The 17,416-nt window shown below is 56.6% G+C and overlaps 2 protein-coding genes across 7 annotated transcripts in view; both read right to left on the bottom strand.

Annotated features, from left to right (window-relative positions):
- Positions 1-314: 314 nt before the first annotated feature.
- LOC144257627 (oxaloacetate tautomerase fahd2, mitochondrial-like) lies at positions 315-6,986 on the bottom strand. 3 transcript variants are annotated; one of them, XM_077805645.1, is made up of 8 exons: positions 6,922-6,986; positions 5,218-5,495; positions 3,549-3,765; positions 2,914-2,973; positions 2,384-2,546; positions 1,543-1,651; positions 1,145-1,232; positions 315-513 (listed from the first exon to the last, which is right to left on the bottom strand). In XM_077805645.1, the coding sequence occupies exons 2-8, from the start codon at positions 5,379-5,381 to the stop codon at positions 451-453; spliced, it is 864 nt and encodes a 287-aa protein (XP_077661771.1). In that variant the 5' UTR covers positions 5,382-5,495; positions 6,922-6,986; the 3' UTR covers positions 315-450. The 3 variants fall into 3 exon arrangements, with proteins under 3 accessions (XP_077661771.1, XP_077661773.1, XP_077661772.1); XM_077805647.1 differs by lacking the exon at positions 6,922-6,986 and adding an exon at positions 5,766-5,941; XM_077805646.1 differs by lacking the exon at positions 6,922-6,986 and having other exon boundaries at positions 5,218-5,650.
- Positions 6,987-8,408: 1,422 nt separating this feature from the next.
- The window catches only part of KCNIP3 (potassium voltage-gated channel interacting protein 3), a 75,297-nt gene continuing 66,289 nt past the window's right edge, over positions 8,409-17,416 (bottom strand). For 3 of the 4 annotated variants that reach the window (XM_077805517.1, XM_077805518.1, XM_077805519.1), the window contains 4 exons: positions 17,171-17,241; positions 15,262-15,369; positions 13,114-13,218; positions 11,168-12,113 (listed from right to left, as the gene is read on the bottom strand). In XM_077805517.1, coding sequence (XP_077661643.1) covers positions 11,757-12,113; positions 13,114-13,218; positions 15,262-15,369; positions 17,171-17,233 — 633 coding nt within the window. In that variant the 5' untranslated portion in view covers positions 17,234-17,241 and the 3' untranslated portion in view covers positions 11,168-11,756. Of the gene's footprint in view, positions 11,140-11,167; positions 12,114-13,113; positions 13,219-15,261; positions 15,370-17,170; positions 17,242-17,416 lie in introns of those variants that run through there. The other variant, XM_077805516.1, reaches the window with a different exon arrangement.

Raw genomic sequence — 17,416 nt, 5'->3', positions numbered from 1 at the left:
GAGATCAGAGCGGCAGGGACCACCCTCCTGGCCCCTAAACTGGACTGTGGGCCCAGGATCTTCTATGCAAATGCAGCCCCAGAGGAGGGGTGGTTAATAAACTCTGCCCCCAAACTCATTCCCCAGGACAGAGCAGCTGGGGGGACCCCATCCCCATGGAGCAGGGCTGGGACGTGCATTTATTTGCCTTGCTCTGTGTCTAATCCTAGGGGAGCAGCCCTCTAACAGCTGCCTGGCAGCATGACCCCCCTCGTGCTGGGTGTTTGAGTGGATTTCACAGCCCAGTTTCTCTGAGCACAGAGCGCGGCCGAAGCTGGCAGTGCCGAGGGAACAGCCGGCAGGTCCGGCCCTTCCGCGAGAGCTTTATTGCAAAATCCTGCTGTGGAGTGCCTCGCGCACCCGTGTCCATGATCCGCTCCTGGGCCCCGGGACCGCGCTGGCGGGGCGTCCTCAGACGACCTTGTTTCGGAGGGCTCCCAGCTGGTCAATTTCACACTGCACCACATCTCCTCTCTGCGAAGCAGGATACAGAGGAACATTTCCATTAGGAGCTACCAACTACAGACTGCAGGCCCCCCTCGGCCCCCCCCAGCGCCTTCCAGAATCCTTTGCACCAGCCCCTACTGCAGCAGCACCCCCGGGGTTCACGTCTGCCCATCATCAGACGTGGCCCTAGCCTTGCCCACCAGAACACAGGGTGGGACGAACCCCATCAGGCCGAGAATAGACAAACTGCAACTGCTACACAAAATCCAGCCGGGGGGGAGCATCTGTCACCCTCTGCTTCATCTGAAACCCTGGGAGCTGGATGCGTCACATGCAAAGTGACTCCAGCCTCCAGCAGCTCCTAAGCCCCCTCCCCCTGGGAACACGCTGTTGACAGTGGCAGTGATGTGCATCCCCTCGTGGGGAAGAGGCTCGGCTCGGGCTGTCACTCCCTTGCTGGAATCTCTGAGCCTGGTGCTGCAAATCCAGCTGCTCAGGCAAGCCCCTGAGTCTGTGCTGAGCAGACGGGCACCACCATCTGCCCAGGTGACTCCAACAGCAGGGGCCACGTGGGACACCCCATGTCTCCTGTCACAGCCCCTGCTGTAGGGAGTCCGGATCGCCAGCTCTCACTGTCAACCCCAGGACTGACACTCACCTTCAGGAATATGGGGGGCTTCCGGAAAGCTCCAATGCCAGGGGGGGTCCCGGTGAGGAAGACATCTCCAGGGAACAGTGTGACGAACCTGCCACGAACCAGGTACAGCCCTTCAGCAGAGCATCCCGACACAGTGCCCCCAGCACGCATGCACCCCCCACATTAGGGCCATGGTTGTTCAGACATGCCCAGATACCCGCCAGGGGGCTGAGACTACCCCACGCATAGATCAGCACTAGGGATCAAACCCAGGCCCTCTGGCTCTCAAAGCAGGAGCCGCTGCTAAAGACTAGGGCCAACAATGACCCTGCCCCTAGAGAGGGGCAGAGAACCGCACTGGCTCCCAGGAACAGAGTGGTTGGTGCTCCCAGGGCAGGGGACGCAGGGGCTGCACCTACCGGGAGACCCACACGACCAGCGCCTGCGTTTTGAAGATCATCTGATTGGTGTTGCTGTCCTGGACAAGTTCCCCGTTCACTTTGCAACGGATTCCCAGCTTGTGAGGGTCTGAGAGAGACAGAGCAGTCAGCTCTGCAAAATAAACCGGGAGAGTGGGGCTGTTCCCTGTACAGACTTCCCCTGCTGGGCGAGAGTGGGGATCCAGGAGAGGAAACCTCAGATCACAGGAAAGATCCCAATGTGTTGGACAAACCGTATCTAAGGGGCTGCTGTTGCTCACCGCTGCACTGCGGCCACCTCTGGGCTGGAACGCCACAGCTGTTTTGACAACTCACAGCAAGTCCGCAGAACAGGGTGGGCCACAAAGCGAAGGATGCTGGGTCCAGTTGAGGCAGCAGGAGGAAACGTAGGGCGCAGAAGGTAATTGCCCCAGTTGGATTTGGGCTGGGACACTGGGATTCCTGCTGGGAATAGCATCCGGAGCGCGTCAGGAGCTGGGGGTCACTAGGGGTCGCCCCTAGCGCCACGCTTGGGGAACTGGTTCAGGAATAACTGGGGAAGGACACCACGTACTGAGCCACCCGCCCCAGTCCCGGCGGCGCTCTGGGATTTAGAGGGCTCCTCTGCAAATACTGATCCAACCCGACCACACGCGGCCTGGGAGCTCACCCCGCGTGCCCAGGGCAGTGATGGAGCAAGCAGGAGGAATCGGGGACAAAGGCTGCTCATGCATCACCCCGGGAGCCTCCGCAGCATGAGGGCACCCGTGCAGGCAACCCAGCCCTCCCTGTGGCAACCACAGCCCGGCAGGCAGGAGAGACCGACGGGCCAGACCCATACCTGTCACAGAGTCCTTGGTGACAATGGCAGGGCCCAGGGGGCAGAAAGTGTCAAAGGTTTTCCCCAGGATCCACTGATTCCCATTCCTCTTCATCTGCCAGTCCCTGGCGGTGACGTCATGGGCAACCATGAATCCCACGACGTGATCCATCGCGGCTGACTCCTGGACGGGGGGGGGAAACGGGACGGGAGTCGCTGCACAGCCGCACAGAGGAGCCACTGCTGGAGAGACTGCAAACGTGGGGCTGCCCGACGACTCCGGGCACCACGGTGCCGAATTAACATACCCACTGCCCCCAACAGGCCCCGCCTCTGACTGAGAGGGATGCCCTCTAGTGGTGAAAAGGGAGCACGCTCAGTTCAATCATCAGCCTGGCTGCTGAGCTTGCCAATTAGGGGGCCGCGGGGGTGGCTTTTGCCACATGCCCTGGTCTGAAGTCACCAAACAGATGGCCCCGTTCAGCCAGGGCTGGGTTTGAAGTACCAAGACCTGAAGTGGCACCAGAGTCCGTTCCCAGCTCCTTTCGTACCTTGATGTGCTTCCCTTTCTTCCCAATGACAAATGCCAGCTCCACCTCCCAGTCGACTTCCTAGAGAAGGAAACAGGCAAGTCTGAGTCTCTGCCCCTAGTCCAGAGGGCACAGAGGCAATCAGGGCTCAGGTACCACGGGGAGAGGCAATCAGAGATGCCCGAGATCACTGTTCCCACACCTGCGAAACGCCACTCGTGATATGGCAGGGCCAGAACTGACAGGTGGGCAGAACCCTCTCAGCGCAGAGACACCCCCTGCTTATGGCCCAGCAACATGGTAGCTCCCCTAAGCAAGATATTTGGATGTAACTTTTGGGACTGTTGGCATCTAGGTGGCTCATTACTTGACACAGCCAGCAGGGGGCACTTGCACAAATAGCAGCAACCGTCCTTCCTAATTTCTTAGCGGTGGGTCTTTGGATTAAACAGATCTCGAGGCAGCTCGCGGCCAACTCAAATCCGGGCCCACGCCCTACTGACAGCAGCATTCTCCATGGTCGGAGTGGGCACCCCCGGCCTTTGCTCCCACAGTTCTTTAGCTGGAGCCTTTAATGGACATATCCTCGGGTGGGGCTGGCATGTCTCGGCTCAAAGGCCCCCGAGGGCACGGCAGGAGGAGCAAGGGGTATTTACGTTGCTCTCGGCTGGGTGGATGATGTCGTCGTAGGGGCCAGTGATGCAGCTGGGAAACTTGCTGAAGATGATGGGCTCCTCGGGGATGTTTATGTTCTGCTCCCGGCAGTGGTCTGCGTAATTCAGCCCCACGCAGATCACCTTCCCCGGGTTGGTTATGGGGGCCAAGAGGGTCACCTGAGAGCGTGGCAGGATGTGCTGGCCAGACTCCTGAGCCCTAGAGACAGAGGAGGGAAGGGGCAGATATAAGGGATGCTGAGAGAATGGGGGAGGCTCTTCACTGGGGAAGCCAGGGACACTGGTGTAATGGTCAAAGCAAGGGACTGGGAGAACTGGATCCCCTGGATTCTACTTCCAGTTCTGGCATGGATTTCCTGTGTAGCTGTAAGCAATTTCTTGCCCCTCCCTGTGCCTCAGTTTCCCTCCTGTAAAATGGGACTCACACCTACCTCTTGCACAGACAGTGCCTTGAGAATCCTGCACTGAGAATGACCAGTCAGAGCGTGGGTCCAGGACTAGGACAATCCCAGCTGTACACATCCACCCCTTTCCTAACCAGCTTCCAAATCTCAGGAATAACAACTGCGCCCCCTAGTGCCCATCGAAGGATGTCCCGTCCCTAGCTCTAAAAGTGCTTAGAGGTTCATTATCCCCTTGTTTTACAGACAGGGAAACTGAAGCATGAGGCTGGGAAATGCCTTGCCCAAGGCCATGCGCTGAGTCCATGGTAGATCTGGGACTAGAACCCAGGGCCGGAGCACCCACAGAAAAAGAAATAGTGGGTGCTTAGCACCCACTGGCAGTCTCTTATCAGCACCTCCCTCCCGCCCATAGGTGGCCCCACTGATCAGTGCCTTCCCCCCCAACAGCACTTCCTGCCCATCGTGATCAACTGCTCCGCGGTGTGCAGGAGGCACCGGGGGTGGACAGGGTGGAGTGAGGGCAGGGCACAGTTGTGGGAGGGAAGAGGCAGCGCCTTGGGGGAATGGGTGGAGTGGGGGCAGGTCCTGGGGCAGAGCAGGGGGGAGCCCCCCCCGGCACATTAGAAAGTCAGCGCCTCTGCCCAGGGCTCTTGACTGCCCAGGGCTCTTGAACGCCCAGGGCTCTAGCCACTGAGCCATGCTTCCTCCCAGCTTTGGGATCACTGCAATTTCTGGAGAAGACGATCTGTAGAGGCACTAAGGGTTATGAGCATAAGGATTTAAATGTAGCCTGCAGAGACACCGGGCATCACTGAGAGAATCTGACTTCTCCATTCCCTGCTTTCTAGTCATTGAAGCCCAGACCTTCAAAGGTATTTAGGCACTTCACTTTCACTGAAATCATTGGGAGGTATGTGCCTAAATACCTTTGAGGATCCGGGCTTAAATCTGTAACTCTTCACGCTGTGCAGACAGGACAGATCAGACAGCGAGCCCCAGGCCTTCACCTCTTGTGCCTGCCTCCCCTACCCCCATTGGTTTTTGTTTGTTAAAGCCCCCATTGGCACAGCTGCGGCAGGTGCGGGGAGCCCACAAGGGTGCCAAGCGGCAGGGAAACCCAAGCACCAATGCACAAGAAGGGGACAGCCCCTGGATGGGGGGCTTGTTAGCGTGAGGGTCTGCTTGGCCTTTCAGGATGGAAACAGCTTCCAGCACCCCCTGCAGGGTTGCTGGAGAGCCGCACTTACCGTCTCGCTAGGGCCAGTGCTGCGTCCCCTTCCTCCAGGAATTCCCTCATCCTTCTGGGCAGGGAGGGGTCGAAAGCATTTAAATCAATCACGTTGCCACCATCTTTCTCCTCCAGCCCAATCCTGGGCCCATCCGAGCCGGTTTGGAACTGGACCAGCCTCATGGCCTCAGCTCGATGGGAAACGTCCCTGGCCTATGTCCTGCCCCAGCCGGGCAGCCTCCAGCTCAGTCTCAGAGTCGCTGGAAGGGCTCTTAGGACCAGCACCGGCATCAGATCCTGCAGGAGAGAGACAAACGAGCGTGGACGGGTCATCCATCCACGCGGGTTGGATCTCTGCCCAGCAGTAGTAACTATCATTTTTTTGGTCAAGTTCCAAATTCTTGGTCAAGGTCCAGACTCCAGAGAAAATACAGGAATAATAATGATGACAGATAAATAAATAAATACATAAATACAAATATTTCAGGGTCTGTCTGAAAGCGTCCGGCAGCCCAGGTTTAGCTGGCGGGCCCCCTATTGACCGCCCCAAGGGAAAGTAACCAGAACCTGGGATCTCGCTCTACCACGGGGGGGAGCTGGGTCACACACAGGGCTCAAACCCTGGGACACGCAGTTGTTCGCCAGGGTCACGCACGGCTGCGTCCGGATTCCCATGGCGCCACAGAGGCCTGGGCTGTGAACCCGACGGTGTCACAGGGGTGAGGGGGGGGCCCTCGGTGAAGCTGAGGGGGTGAGGGAGGCGGGGGAGGAGTCCCCTCTGTGAAGCCGGGGGGGAGAGGGAGGCGGGGGGTCGCTCTGTGAGGCCAAGGAGGGGGGCATGAGGGAGGGGGGTCGCGAGGGAGGCGGGGGGGTCCCCTCTGTGAGGCCGGGGAGGGGGGGTCGCGAGGGAGGCAGGGGGGTCGCTCTGTGAGGCCGGGGAGGGGGGGAGAGAGAGGCAGGGGGGTCGCTCTGTGAAGCCGGGGGGGGGGAAGAGAGGCAGGGGGGACGCTCTGTGAGGCCGGGGGGGGCGAGAGAGGGAGGCGGGGGGGGTCCCCTCTGTCAGGCCGGGGGGGGGGGGCGAGGGAGGCGGGGGGGTCGCTCTGTGAGGTCGGGGGGGGAGAGAGGGAGGCGGGGGGGGCGCTCTGTGAGGCCGGGGGGGTCCCCTCTGTGAGGCCGGGGGGGGGGCGCGAGGGAGGCGGGGGGGGGAGAGAGGGAGGCCGGGGGGGGGAGAGAGAGAGGCGGGGGGGGGTCGCTCTGTGAGGCCGGGGGGGGGCGCGAGGGAGGCGGGGGGGTCGCTCTGTGAGGCCGGGGGGGGGCGCGAGGGAGGCGGGGGGGGTCCCCTCTGTCAGGCCGGGGGGGGGGGGAGAGAGGGAGGCGGGGGGGTCGCTCTGTGAGGCCGGGGGGGGGCGCGAGGGAGGCGGGGGGGTCGCTCTGTGAGGCCGGGGGGGGCGCGAGGGAGGCGGGGGGGGGGTCCCCTCTGTCAGGCCGGGGGGGCGGGGCTGGAGCCGCTGGGCAGGCGCGGGCCGAGGCGGGGCTGGATCTAACGGGGCGGGGCCGGGGGCGGGGCCGGAGCGAGCGGGCGGGGGGGGGGCGGGAGGAACGGGCAGTCGCTGAGCCCAGGAGCACGTGCTGGGGGGGGGGGGGGGGCAGCGCCAGGCTGCCCCGCCCCCGGGAGCGGGACTGACCCCCCCGCACAGGGCCCGCCGGGCCCCTCCCCCGCTACCTGCTCAGCGGCTCTGGGGTGGCTGCGGGCCTGCCGCAGCTCCTGCGGTCGCTCGCCGATGCCGTCACAAAGCCGAGCCGCGCCCCCGTCACCGACCTGTGACGCCATCACAGTCTCCGGCCGGCGGGGAACCAATAAAAAACCTACCACCTCTCCTCCTCCTCCCCTCGCAACGAGGGCGGTGGGGGACCCAACATCCAATCAGAGAGCGGCTAGGGCGGGACTTCACGGGCTGCCACCAATAAACCGCTAGCTAATAAGTCCCGCCCACTCTTCTGTGCCCTCAGAGAGCGTGACTGGCTGTCACCATGACACCACGGGCACAGCGTGGGGCGAGCCCGGCTGGGCGCCATGACACTAGGGGCAAAGTGTGGGGCGAGCCCGGCTGCGCGCCATGACACTAGGGGCAAAGCGTGGGGCAGGGCAGGCCAGGCCCCAGGCTGCGCCATCATAACTAGGGAACCAGTTACCTTCCATAGGGGTCGCCCTGTGCCCCCCTCCCCGCCCCAGCAGACCCCCATGGGCGCCCCCATCTGCAGGGCAGAGCAGCTCCCGGCTGCACCCCAAGGTGCTGCACCCCATCGGCCTGACACGCCCTGGCCCAGCTCACGGGGTGCACCAGCAGCTGCTCGGGGCCGGGGCTCTAACAGCGGGCTGTCACGCTTCCTCCCGCTCCGCCGCTGCAGGCCAGCCCCCTTGGGAGAGCGCGGGCCCCCCTCGGCTCCACTCCCCCCACCACGTGACTCCAGAAGCTGGGGCATGCCCCAGTGGCCAGGGCCCACAGGGAGCCCGCTAGCCCTTCACGCCCCCTCTTTACTGCAGGGCTGGAGAGATCGGCCCCGCCATCCCCCCGCCCCCTGCTCCAGAAAACCCGCCTCCTCCCGCCCCCAGCAGTCCTTGCTCCCTACCTGTCATCTGCCTCATCTCAGCCCCCTGCCCTCCTGCTGTCAACCATCCCCCCGCCTTTCCAACACAATGGAAGGATCAGAAACCAGCAGCAGTGGAAGGCTTGTTCTGTGTTTGTTCACCACCGAGCCCGTGTCCATGACTGGGGTGCCTAGGAACCGTCATTAAAATAACAAATTAATAAACTAGGCGCATGGCGCTGGGAGCTGCAGACGCGTGCCGAGCAAAGCAGGGCGGCACCGTGGGTCAGGACTGTCTCCTCGAGGGTGATCCTTTCTGTCACGTTACAGCATCACTTCTTCCAAGCACAGCAGCCTACAGGAAAATGGCTGAGCTTGTCCAAAGGCATGAATCAACCAGCGCTGCACGGGCTAAACTGCAGGCATCCCCCGCTCTGTGCATGGTGCTCAGCAGAGTTGTTCCACACCTCCAGGGTCTCCCATACTCAGCCTCCGTAACACGGTCCATCCCAAGTGGATATGGAAAGAGAGGCCCAGGATAGACAGCAAGAATGGAACCGTGTTCATGCTGTCAGCTGTGTTTCATGGCACAGGAAGGAATTGGATACAGAACCCGTTGGGCTCTGCGGCCAGAGAAGGAAGCAAAATGGATGGGAGCCTTTTCTTTTTCTTTTTTTTTTTTCAGTTTATTTTATTAAAATATACAGTGACTGAATATCAAGTAGTTACAGAGAACAGGAACCGACGACTGTCTCCCCAGATTGTGCTGTAAGGGTGGTCGTGAGATATGGGGCACTGGAGTAAAGGGTACTGCTAGTGAGACATGCGGCCATTCCTTATACTGTACATATGTCAGGAAGTATCGAGTGCAAACTCACAGCCTCCGGGAGAGGGCTTAGGGTAGAGGAGAGGGAGAGACGGCCGGAATTCAGAGCCTTCTTGGCAGTGGGAGACAGAAACAGACCGATCTGGGCCTTGGGCAGAGAAAGAGGCAGCCTTTGGGCACTGAGAGAGGTTGAGAGGAAGATGAGGACTGAGTCTGAGTGGTTAAAAGTCCGGCTCCTGGTGCTAGTTCAGATCTGGGAAGTGGGGCTGGAGGACTTGGGGGTCGTGAGGGATAAAGGTGGATCTGGTTGTACCCGAGGGGGAAGGCCTGTGAGAAAGAGGCAGAGCCTGCACTAGCTTAAGCATCAGTGACAACTTCCACCAGGACACCTTCTCTTCCCCAGAGTGTTTGGTGGGCTCTTCCCCACTGCAGACCCAGGGACTATTTCTCAGGCTTGGTGCTCTTCTAACCAGACACTGTTCCATCTGCAGCGAGACGGGGTCATTCAGTAACCAGACGCATCCAAGGTTACTGAAGGAACCGAAAGGGGAGTCTCTCTAGGGCACCTCATCTAGGGGATTTCTATTGGCATGGAAACAGATACCCCATGGCTCTGACTCTGACATGGCAAACAGGAAATCCCAGTGAGATGGAGCAGCCAGCTACTTAGAAAGTTCCTCATTAGAGACTGTACTGACTTATCCCTGACTTGGATTTTGAGGATGACACCCTCTTGGTTGCAGAGCTTTCCCTACCAAATCCGATGCCCGGTGTCTTGTCTAGCCCTACATGCGCTGCTTTCCAGCTGGCTTTTCCAACCCTCTGGCCTCTTTCAAGACTTGTTCGCCCAGTGGCAGATCTCATCTCAGTCCTGGAAATAGTCACTTGTTAAAAAATCCAGAACAAAACACAGTCCCTCAAACCAAACCTTGAAAACGTCCCCCATGGATAGGTGATATTTCACGCCCTATTTGACTTATGACTTTCAACTGCAGCCTGGAGCTTTGGGCATATTCGTAAGTCATCGCCCATCAGCTTCCAGTGTCACAGAAGAGACACGGTGGGTGAGGTAATATCTTTTACTGGACCAACTTCTGCTGGTGGAGAGGACAAGTTTGAGCTACACAGGGCTCTTCCTCTGTCTCCATGTATCTCAAAAGCTTGCCCTCGCCACCAACAGAAGCTGGATTTAAACTAGGTTGTACCTCACCCACCTTGTCTCTCACACACCCGGGGACCAACGCGGATACACAACACTGCCCATCCCACAGAATAACAGGTTCCCAGTGTAACCCTCAATTCCAGTCAACAGATATTCGAGCCAGGGCTGATGGAGACGATGGACCAGTGGAAAACGATGGAAAATTTCAGCTCCAGAACGTAGCAGCGAGGGCCCATCTCCTCCTCCAGTTTGGAAGGGCCAGGGTATTTGTGCTTGTATTTCTGCTTCAGGAAATTCAAATCCTGTTTCTTTGTTGCAGATCGCCGCATTCCAGTTGTCTGAGTGAAGATACCTTGTTCTCCCCTACCGCTGCGGGTGGAGGGACATTCATTCTCACTGTGATTGGGGAGAAGGCGTGCTAGCTTCTTCCTTTGCTTCCCTTCTCTGGGGACGCTACCGAGGAAGTCTCGTTGAAGGCTCTGTACACTCTCTAACATTCACACACAATGTGGAACCTGCCTTTGAATGGACACTCTTGTGCTTTTAGAACTGAAGTTCTGCAGATGATTCCCAACAGTCAGGGATGTCTTCTATTTAGATGTCCACCAACCGTCCTCTCTCAGCTGAGAGACATTCAGGCTCCAGGATCTTGGCCCAGGAGCTACCTGCACATGGAAAAGTGGGGAGCAGGTCCTCAGCTGGTAAAAATTGATGGAGTTCAGTTGAAGTCAAATTTCGCAATGGGGGTATGAAGTCCATGGAGTTATGCCAAATTGTGCCAGCTGAGGATCTAGCTAGAGACCTATTTCTTCTTCAGTAAATGCCTCTCCCTCGTTTTCCTGATGGAACCCAGTAACTGCCCCATTGCTAGGGTCTCACTTGGTGCGAGTGAGAAGAACTCCACCTCCCACATGCAAACGTCTTTTCCATCCAGCTACCATGTGAGAAGTGCTGAGCTTAATCCACGAGGCTGGTCTCTTTCCCATGGGTGGTATTTGACGCTGTGCAGAAGTCCCTGGCTATATCCTAGGGGAGAGCTAGCCAATCCCTCTGCTAGGTCAGACAAATCCATGAAACCCAATCTCTCTCTGTCTCCTATTGCCCTTCAAATGAGAATCCAGTCAGTGTCGGGAGCAAACATGATCATGTCCTCTCTTTTTTTTTTTTTGGTTGTTTTTTTGTTTGTTTTTAAATATAAAAAGAGTTTGTTTTTCTTCTCATAAAGATGTGTGTGTGCTTAACGAGAGAGACAGACTGAGGCGTCTGTCTGCGTGCAGGCCAGGAGGCAGCCGCGCTGGGAGAGATGAGATCGCATTCTAGATCACATTCTCGAACAGCTGCATGGAGCTCATGATGTTCTCGTCCTGGAAAGGGAGGAGAGAGAAAGGCCAGGGCAACGGTTCAGAAACAACACAATCAAGGGAGATTTGTGGTTCAGTGAATGAGGAAGCGGCTTGGGAGACAGGAAATTTGAGAGCTGGTCTCAGCCCTGCTGTGACACCTTGGGCAAGTCACCACCCTCTCCATGCCTCAGTTTCCCTCCCCCACTCTTTGGCTCTGTATAGATTGTAAACCCTTTGGGGCAGGGAATCACACACGTCTGTTCAATGCCTAACAATGGGCAACTGGTTGGGTGGGGCCTCTTAATCGCTTCAGTAATAATAACAATACATCTGACAGAGACGGCCTACTGGGTGAACTTGGGGAAGTCACGTCCTCGCTCTGCGCCTGTTTTCCCACTAGGGATAGGAGGACTGACTTGCTCTGGACAGTGCTTTGAGATCTGCCGATGAAATTAGCTAAGGATCGTTACTGAGCCAACGTGTGTCATCTAGCACTGCTCATGTGCTACCACCCACACGTGGGCATGCTCCAGGAGTCAAATCAACCTGCCCTTAACGGAGCTTGGTCTGGTCGCCTGCCTCCCTACGACCGCACCATCCCCTCTTCGCTTATGCAGTAAGTGCCTCCGTGGCAGGAATCACTGCGTGGAATCCCACAGCCCACGTTTCACAAGAGGAGAGGATCTGGACGGGGGGAAGCTGCAGTCAAAAGGGATTAGAAACGGTGTGACTGGAATGTGGAGGGTCAGATGAATCAGTGTCCTGGCTGCAGAATGCACCAGGCCAATCGGTAAGATGGACACTAGGAAAGAAAGATGGGTAAGATGGGCTCTGAATCCAGAAGAGGGGCCAAGGATGTGGTCAAGAGGAAGAGGAGAGGGGTCTGCAGTACCCGGAGGGCGATGAAGAATCCACAGCAGCGACCCGCTCACCTTTTGACAGGTCTCTAAAAACTCCTCAATTGTCACCACGCCGTCCCGATTTCTGTCCATTTTCTGAAACGGAAAAGCAACGCTCAGCAGGCGCGGGTGCGGCGGTCCCGGCGACTCTGGGCCTATGTGCAAGAACGCGCTCCCCCCCTCCACCCTGCTGCGCCCGGCTGTACCCTAAAGTCCACCTTCCTGCGATCCTGGCAGGCCTCTGCGCCTGGGGATGGACTCTCGCTGCCTGCATTCTGCCCTGCGGCTGTGAGCCCCCATCAGGGACGCTCCTCCCAATCTGTGCTCCTTCCTGCCTGCCAGCCCAGGCCTAAGGTCTGTAATGGAGCGGCCCCCCCGGGACCAGAGTGTGTCTGTGGCTTGTAACCCAATCTCAGTGAATCCGCATCAGGAGTCCCTAATGGGGCCCCCGCCTCTGCAGCTGCCAGGGTCTGCGGCAGAATTTCCAGCCACGGCCCCCGCCCTCTGCCTCCTGCCTGCAGCCATGTGGGAATCTGCGTCTGCCCCTGTGTCAGTGAAACTAATCCCGCGCCCACACCCTTCCCACCCCAGCATAATTCCACGCATAGGCGCCGACTCCGTGGGGGCTCTGGGGCCCGAGCACCCGGGGGAAAAGGTAGGAGGTGTTCAGCACCCACCAGCCACGCTGGCTCCGGCCCGGGGCTCTCCCCGGATCAGCTGTTCGGTGGGTGGGAGCTGCTGAGTGGAGCCGGGGGGCGGAGAGGAGGGAGCGAGCTGGGCCTCGGGGGAAAGCGTGGGGGGGGGGGGCGGGAAAAGACAGAGCAAAGGTGGGGCCTTGTGGGACGGGGCGGAGCCTCAAGCGGACTGGGGGTGGAGCACCCACCGGGAAATATACGAGTCAGCACCTGTGATTCCACTGACTTCCAAGACACCATTTCTGAGTTACACCAGGGGTAAGCAAGACCAGACTCAGGCCCTCTGCGGCTGGGCTTTTGGAGGAACCAGGCCCTTCTGCCCTCTGGCTAACTTGGACCTACGGGTGTGTGGCCCAAGCCCACTGCCCTGGTTAGCAAAAGGCGCCTACGAGCTGACTTACCTGGAAGAACTTCTCCACGTGCTCTACAGGGGCATCGTCCCTGAGGACCGGGTACGTGTAGCGGCCCATCATGTCATAAATGGACTTCATGATCGCCAGCATCTCCTGGCAGAGAACGAGGGAGACGCGCTCAGCATTGGGAGGCAGCCCAAACAAAGCCCACCACCGTGCTCCGGTCTCAGCCAGGTTCAGGTCGGCATCAGGGCCAATCGAAAATCATGAGGGCGAAACAATGGGTTTCCCGGCAGGCCCTATGAGCTGCATCCCCACGGAGGGGTTAACTCCATTGAGTGAGGGAGTAGGAGAAACCATCGCGCAGCGGGAGCCCGGGGATTTTAGGTGTATCCCAGCCACAATACCAGACGTCCCCCATTGCCCACCTCCAGGCAAATGGCAGCAATACGGTCTAGTGGACGGAGCACTGGACTCAGGAGACCTGGGTTTAATTCCCAGCTCTGCCACTGGCCTGCTGGGTGACCTTGGGCAAATCACATCGCCGCTCTGTGCCTCAGTTTCCCCATCTGTAAAATGGGAAGAATGTTACTGACTTCCTTTGTAAGGGGCTTTGAGATCGACTGAGGAAAAGTGCTAATTAACAGTCATCTATTCTTTTGTGCCGTGACCTTGTCGAGCTAAGCAGGGTAGGTCTGGGTTTTAGATGAGAGACCTCCACAGAGCACCATGGGGCTGCAGGAAATGATTCTGAGGATTGAGGAGGGGGTACGTGCATTCAGGGTCCCACGGCAGTGTTAGAGATACATCAGGTGGGGTCCACCATGCGGGAAGGGTGCTGTGGAGGTCTGTGCTGTTGGCAGTGCATCAAGACACAGAACCCATGTCCTGACCACTTGTGATCATTAGTTATCCTAGGGCACTACTTCCTAAAGCTGGAGTATTCAACTGAGGATGGCTCCTTCACTGAACTAACCCCCGAGGTCTCCTGGCAGGCAGCGCTGCGTCCTGCTGAAGCCTCTGGAGATGCAGCCAGTTGAGGCTTTGCCATCTAAGACTCGTACAAACCTGAAGAGGGGGGAGCTGTGTCTAGATGAGGGACTGTCTCCTGCTTTGTTGCGCTGTGTGGTGTCATAGGTGTCATTGCCTCAAGCCTGTCCTCACATATGGCAGTTGAATGCATGACCAGGGGGCAGAATTTTGGTCGTGATCTTTCAGTGTTTCAAATGTGGCCCTTAATATGGTACCACAGATCATAGCCAGGGACCAAATACTTCCATAAACTGACTCAGTGCATGACGTGAACCTCGCTTTGGTAAACAAACCACAAGGGAGTGGAGCATCGACACAGACCATGCTAGGGCAGGCAGTAGGCTCCAGATGCCTCGACCAGCAGCACCAAAGCAAACCAGTGCTCCTCGCTAGTGTGGGGAAGCCAGGCCAGTAGGGTGTAGAGGAGGTGGCTTCCAGAGGCTCACAGCAGGAATAGCCAGCATGGGAACCTACAGAATTCCGCTGACTTGGCAAACTTGTCGCATAGGACCAAGTCGTGGACCCAGTGACGTCAACGTGAGTTTAGTCATTGATTTCAGTGGGGAAGGATGTGACCCACAGGACGTGAGAAGCATTGCAGGTTTAATGAGTAAACCAGGTCCATGTCAGGTAGCCATACGGTACACCACCAAAGAAAGCCACATTTGCTCATTGTTCTCTCCCAGCCTCAGACATATGGTCACGGCCTGGCCTGGTGATTTCAGCTGTTATTCTAGCCCTATGAAAAGGAATACTTGTGGCATCTTAGAGACTAACCAATTTATTTGAGCATGAGCTTTCGTGAGCTACAGCTCACTTCATCGGATGCTGTAGCTCACGAAAGCTCATGCTCAAATAAATTGGTTAGTCTCTAAGGTGCCACAAGTCCTCCTTTTCTTTTTTGCGAATACAGACTAACACGGCTGTTACTCTGAAATCTAGCCCTATGGGCTTCACAAGGGCTCACGTGCTGATCTAGGGGAAGAGGGGCAAACTTGGGGTTTTATGGGCACTTGGAAAGAGGCTGTCGCCTTGTCAAAGCCATGGAGGTGGATCTGAGGTCTCACGCTTGGCAAAACTCAACCAGCCACTACCGCCAGCTGGTCTCCTTCCAAACCTCATGCATACCCGCAGCCACATTCCCCTCAGCCCAGCTGCAGGTACCTCCTTGGTGATGTAGCCGTCCTTGTTAATATCATAGAGGTTAAAAGCCCAGTTTAACTTTTCGTGCACGGTCCCACGGAGCAAGATGGAGAGGCCGACGACAAAATCCTGGAACAGAGACCGAAGCAGAGACTTAGCAGGACAGGCAAACAACCCAGCACATGGACAACTGCAAACATATAGCAAGCAACCCCCACCACCACCCTCCAACCAACGCCCCAAGGAAAACAACCATTTTGTAGCTGGTGCCTGGGACTTGCTCTTTAAAAGGGGGTGGCTCGTGACCTTTCAAAAGGTGAAGCGGAAATGTTATCGACCATGAAACTCTCCTGGTATTTTTCCTATCGATCCTGTTTCTGTTCTTTGCCGGGTCTATTTTTAGTCACCTCGCTACCCACCTAAGCCCGAGTGCCCCTCGCTGACAATAATAATACAAAAAAACCCTCTTTGGTTCCTTACTGCTCAACGCACGGAGCACAAATAACCAAATGAAAATCGTTAACTGCCCCCTCCCAAGTTGGAAATGAAATAAAAGGCATTTTGGTGGCTGGCTGGCTGAGAGATTTGTGTTACATCCATTTACTAAATAAAAGAATGATTTTATATAGACACACACACACTCACATGAGTGTGATCTTATATTTATATATCGTCTTTATTTAAAACAATCCCACAGTTCTTTGGAAACGTTACTAACTGTTTGGACAATATATATATATACATTGAGTGTATGTATGTCTGAACCAAATAAGAAAAAACAGCCCAAGGCTTTTTGATCTTATGATCTGCTAATTTTGAACAGCTAACAAAACAGGGCCTAATCTGGTTATAGAGTCTTTCTGCCCCACAATAAAAATCCCGTCTGACGTATTACCCCGAAGCATGTTTAGTGCACTCTGCTCAGATAGATAGCTGAGCTGGCAGGCTATATCTCACACTAAGCAGGCATGCCCCGAAAGCAGTACAGTAGAACCTCAGAGTTACAAACACCAGAGTTACGAGCTGACCTGTCAGCCGCCCACCTCATTGGGAACCAGAAGTACGCAACCGGGCAGTAGCAGAGACCAAAGAACCCAGGAAATACAGTACAGTTCTGTGATAAACGTAAACTAGGAAAATAATAAAGCGAGAGCAGAATTTTGATTCTGCACAGTGACGTTTCACAGCTGCGTTCAGTCAATGTTCGGCTGCAAACTTTTGAAAGAACGTTTTGTTTAGCGTTACGAACATTTCCGAGCTCCAAACAACCTCCATTCTCCAGGTGTTCGTAGCTCTGAGGTTCTACTGTACTTGGATGGGAGATCGAGGGTGGCAGGACAGGTGCTGGTGACTCAGGAGGGGCTTATGTTCTTGAACCAATGCCTCCATAGTGCTACGGGACACAGCACTTCCAGTGGTGGGGCCCTCTCTGGACAAGATGTAACGCTGAGGCCCTGATTGCTTGTTAAAGGTGCATTGGCACTTTTCGTATATGTGTGAGTCACTCCACTCAGCACTGAAATGCAGCCACCTCTGGGGCTGAACGCAGCTGCTGTTTCACAGTGTGCAGCAGCCACCACACAACGCTTTAGGACAGGGAGCCAAGAATGAGTGGGACGGATTTTTCTCTCACTTGGGCCATTTTTAACTCCCATTCCCTCCGATTTGAACCGTCACTTGGAGCTGGCAGTCTCTGATTACAAACTCTCCAAGGCAGGGATCTGTGTTAGTGCAGCACCTAACACCCGGATCAGACCCTGAGGACACTACTGCAATACAAATAATAACCAACCACAATGGGGAACCTTTTCCAAACTCCCAAGGGGAGTTAGGCGCCTAAATACCTTTGCGGATGTGGGCTGATTCATTAGGTTCCTAAATACCGTTTAAAAAACACCTGGCCCTTTGAAAGGGGGAGCTGGGATCTTACCTCAAAGCAGATGGCTCCGTTCCGGTCCACATCAAAGGCGTTGAACAGGAAGTGGGCGTACATGCTGGCATCTGGGAGAGGAGAAACAAGAGAGACCCAGTGAAAACATTGGCACTTTCCTCCCCATCCCCGCCATTATCGATGGGACTTATCTGAGCACCTCACACTCTTTAAACACATTTACCCTCATGCCCCTGTGAGGCCAGTTCTCCCCATTGCACAGAGGGGAAACCGAGGCACAGACAG

The sequence above is a fragment of the Eretmochelys imbricata genome, chromosome 26 (assembly GCF_965152235.1).
Source record: "Eretmochelys imbricata isolate rEreImb1 chromosome 26, rEreImb1.hap1, whole genome shotgun sequence".
NCBI classification, from domain to species: domain Eukaryota; kingdom Metazoa; phylum Chordata; order Testudines; family Cheloniidae; genus Eretmochelys; species Eretmochelys imbricata.
Note: the sequence above shows the minus strand (reverse complement) of the source record. Positions and strands in the feature narration are given on the sequence as shown.

What these genes read in the sequence shown, in the direction of transcription:
- LOC144257627 (XM_077805645.1), bottom strand. Translation starts at nt 5,381, where the DNA reads ATGAGGCTGGTCCAGTTCCAAACCGGCTCGGATGGGCCCAGGATTGGG. An exon ending in CACCAAGGACTCTGTGACAG is followed by an intron (nt 1,652 to 2,383) that starts GTATGGGTCTGG and finishes TGTCTCTCTCAG; the next exon opens with ACCCTCACAAGCTGGGAATC. An exon ending in CTGGTCGTGTGGGTCTCCCG is followed by an intron (nt 1,233 to 1,542) that starts GTAGGTGCAGCC and finishes GGTTCGTGGCAG; the next exon opens with GTTCGTCACACTGTTCCCTG.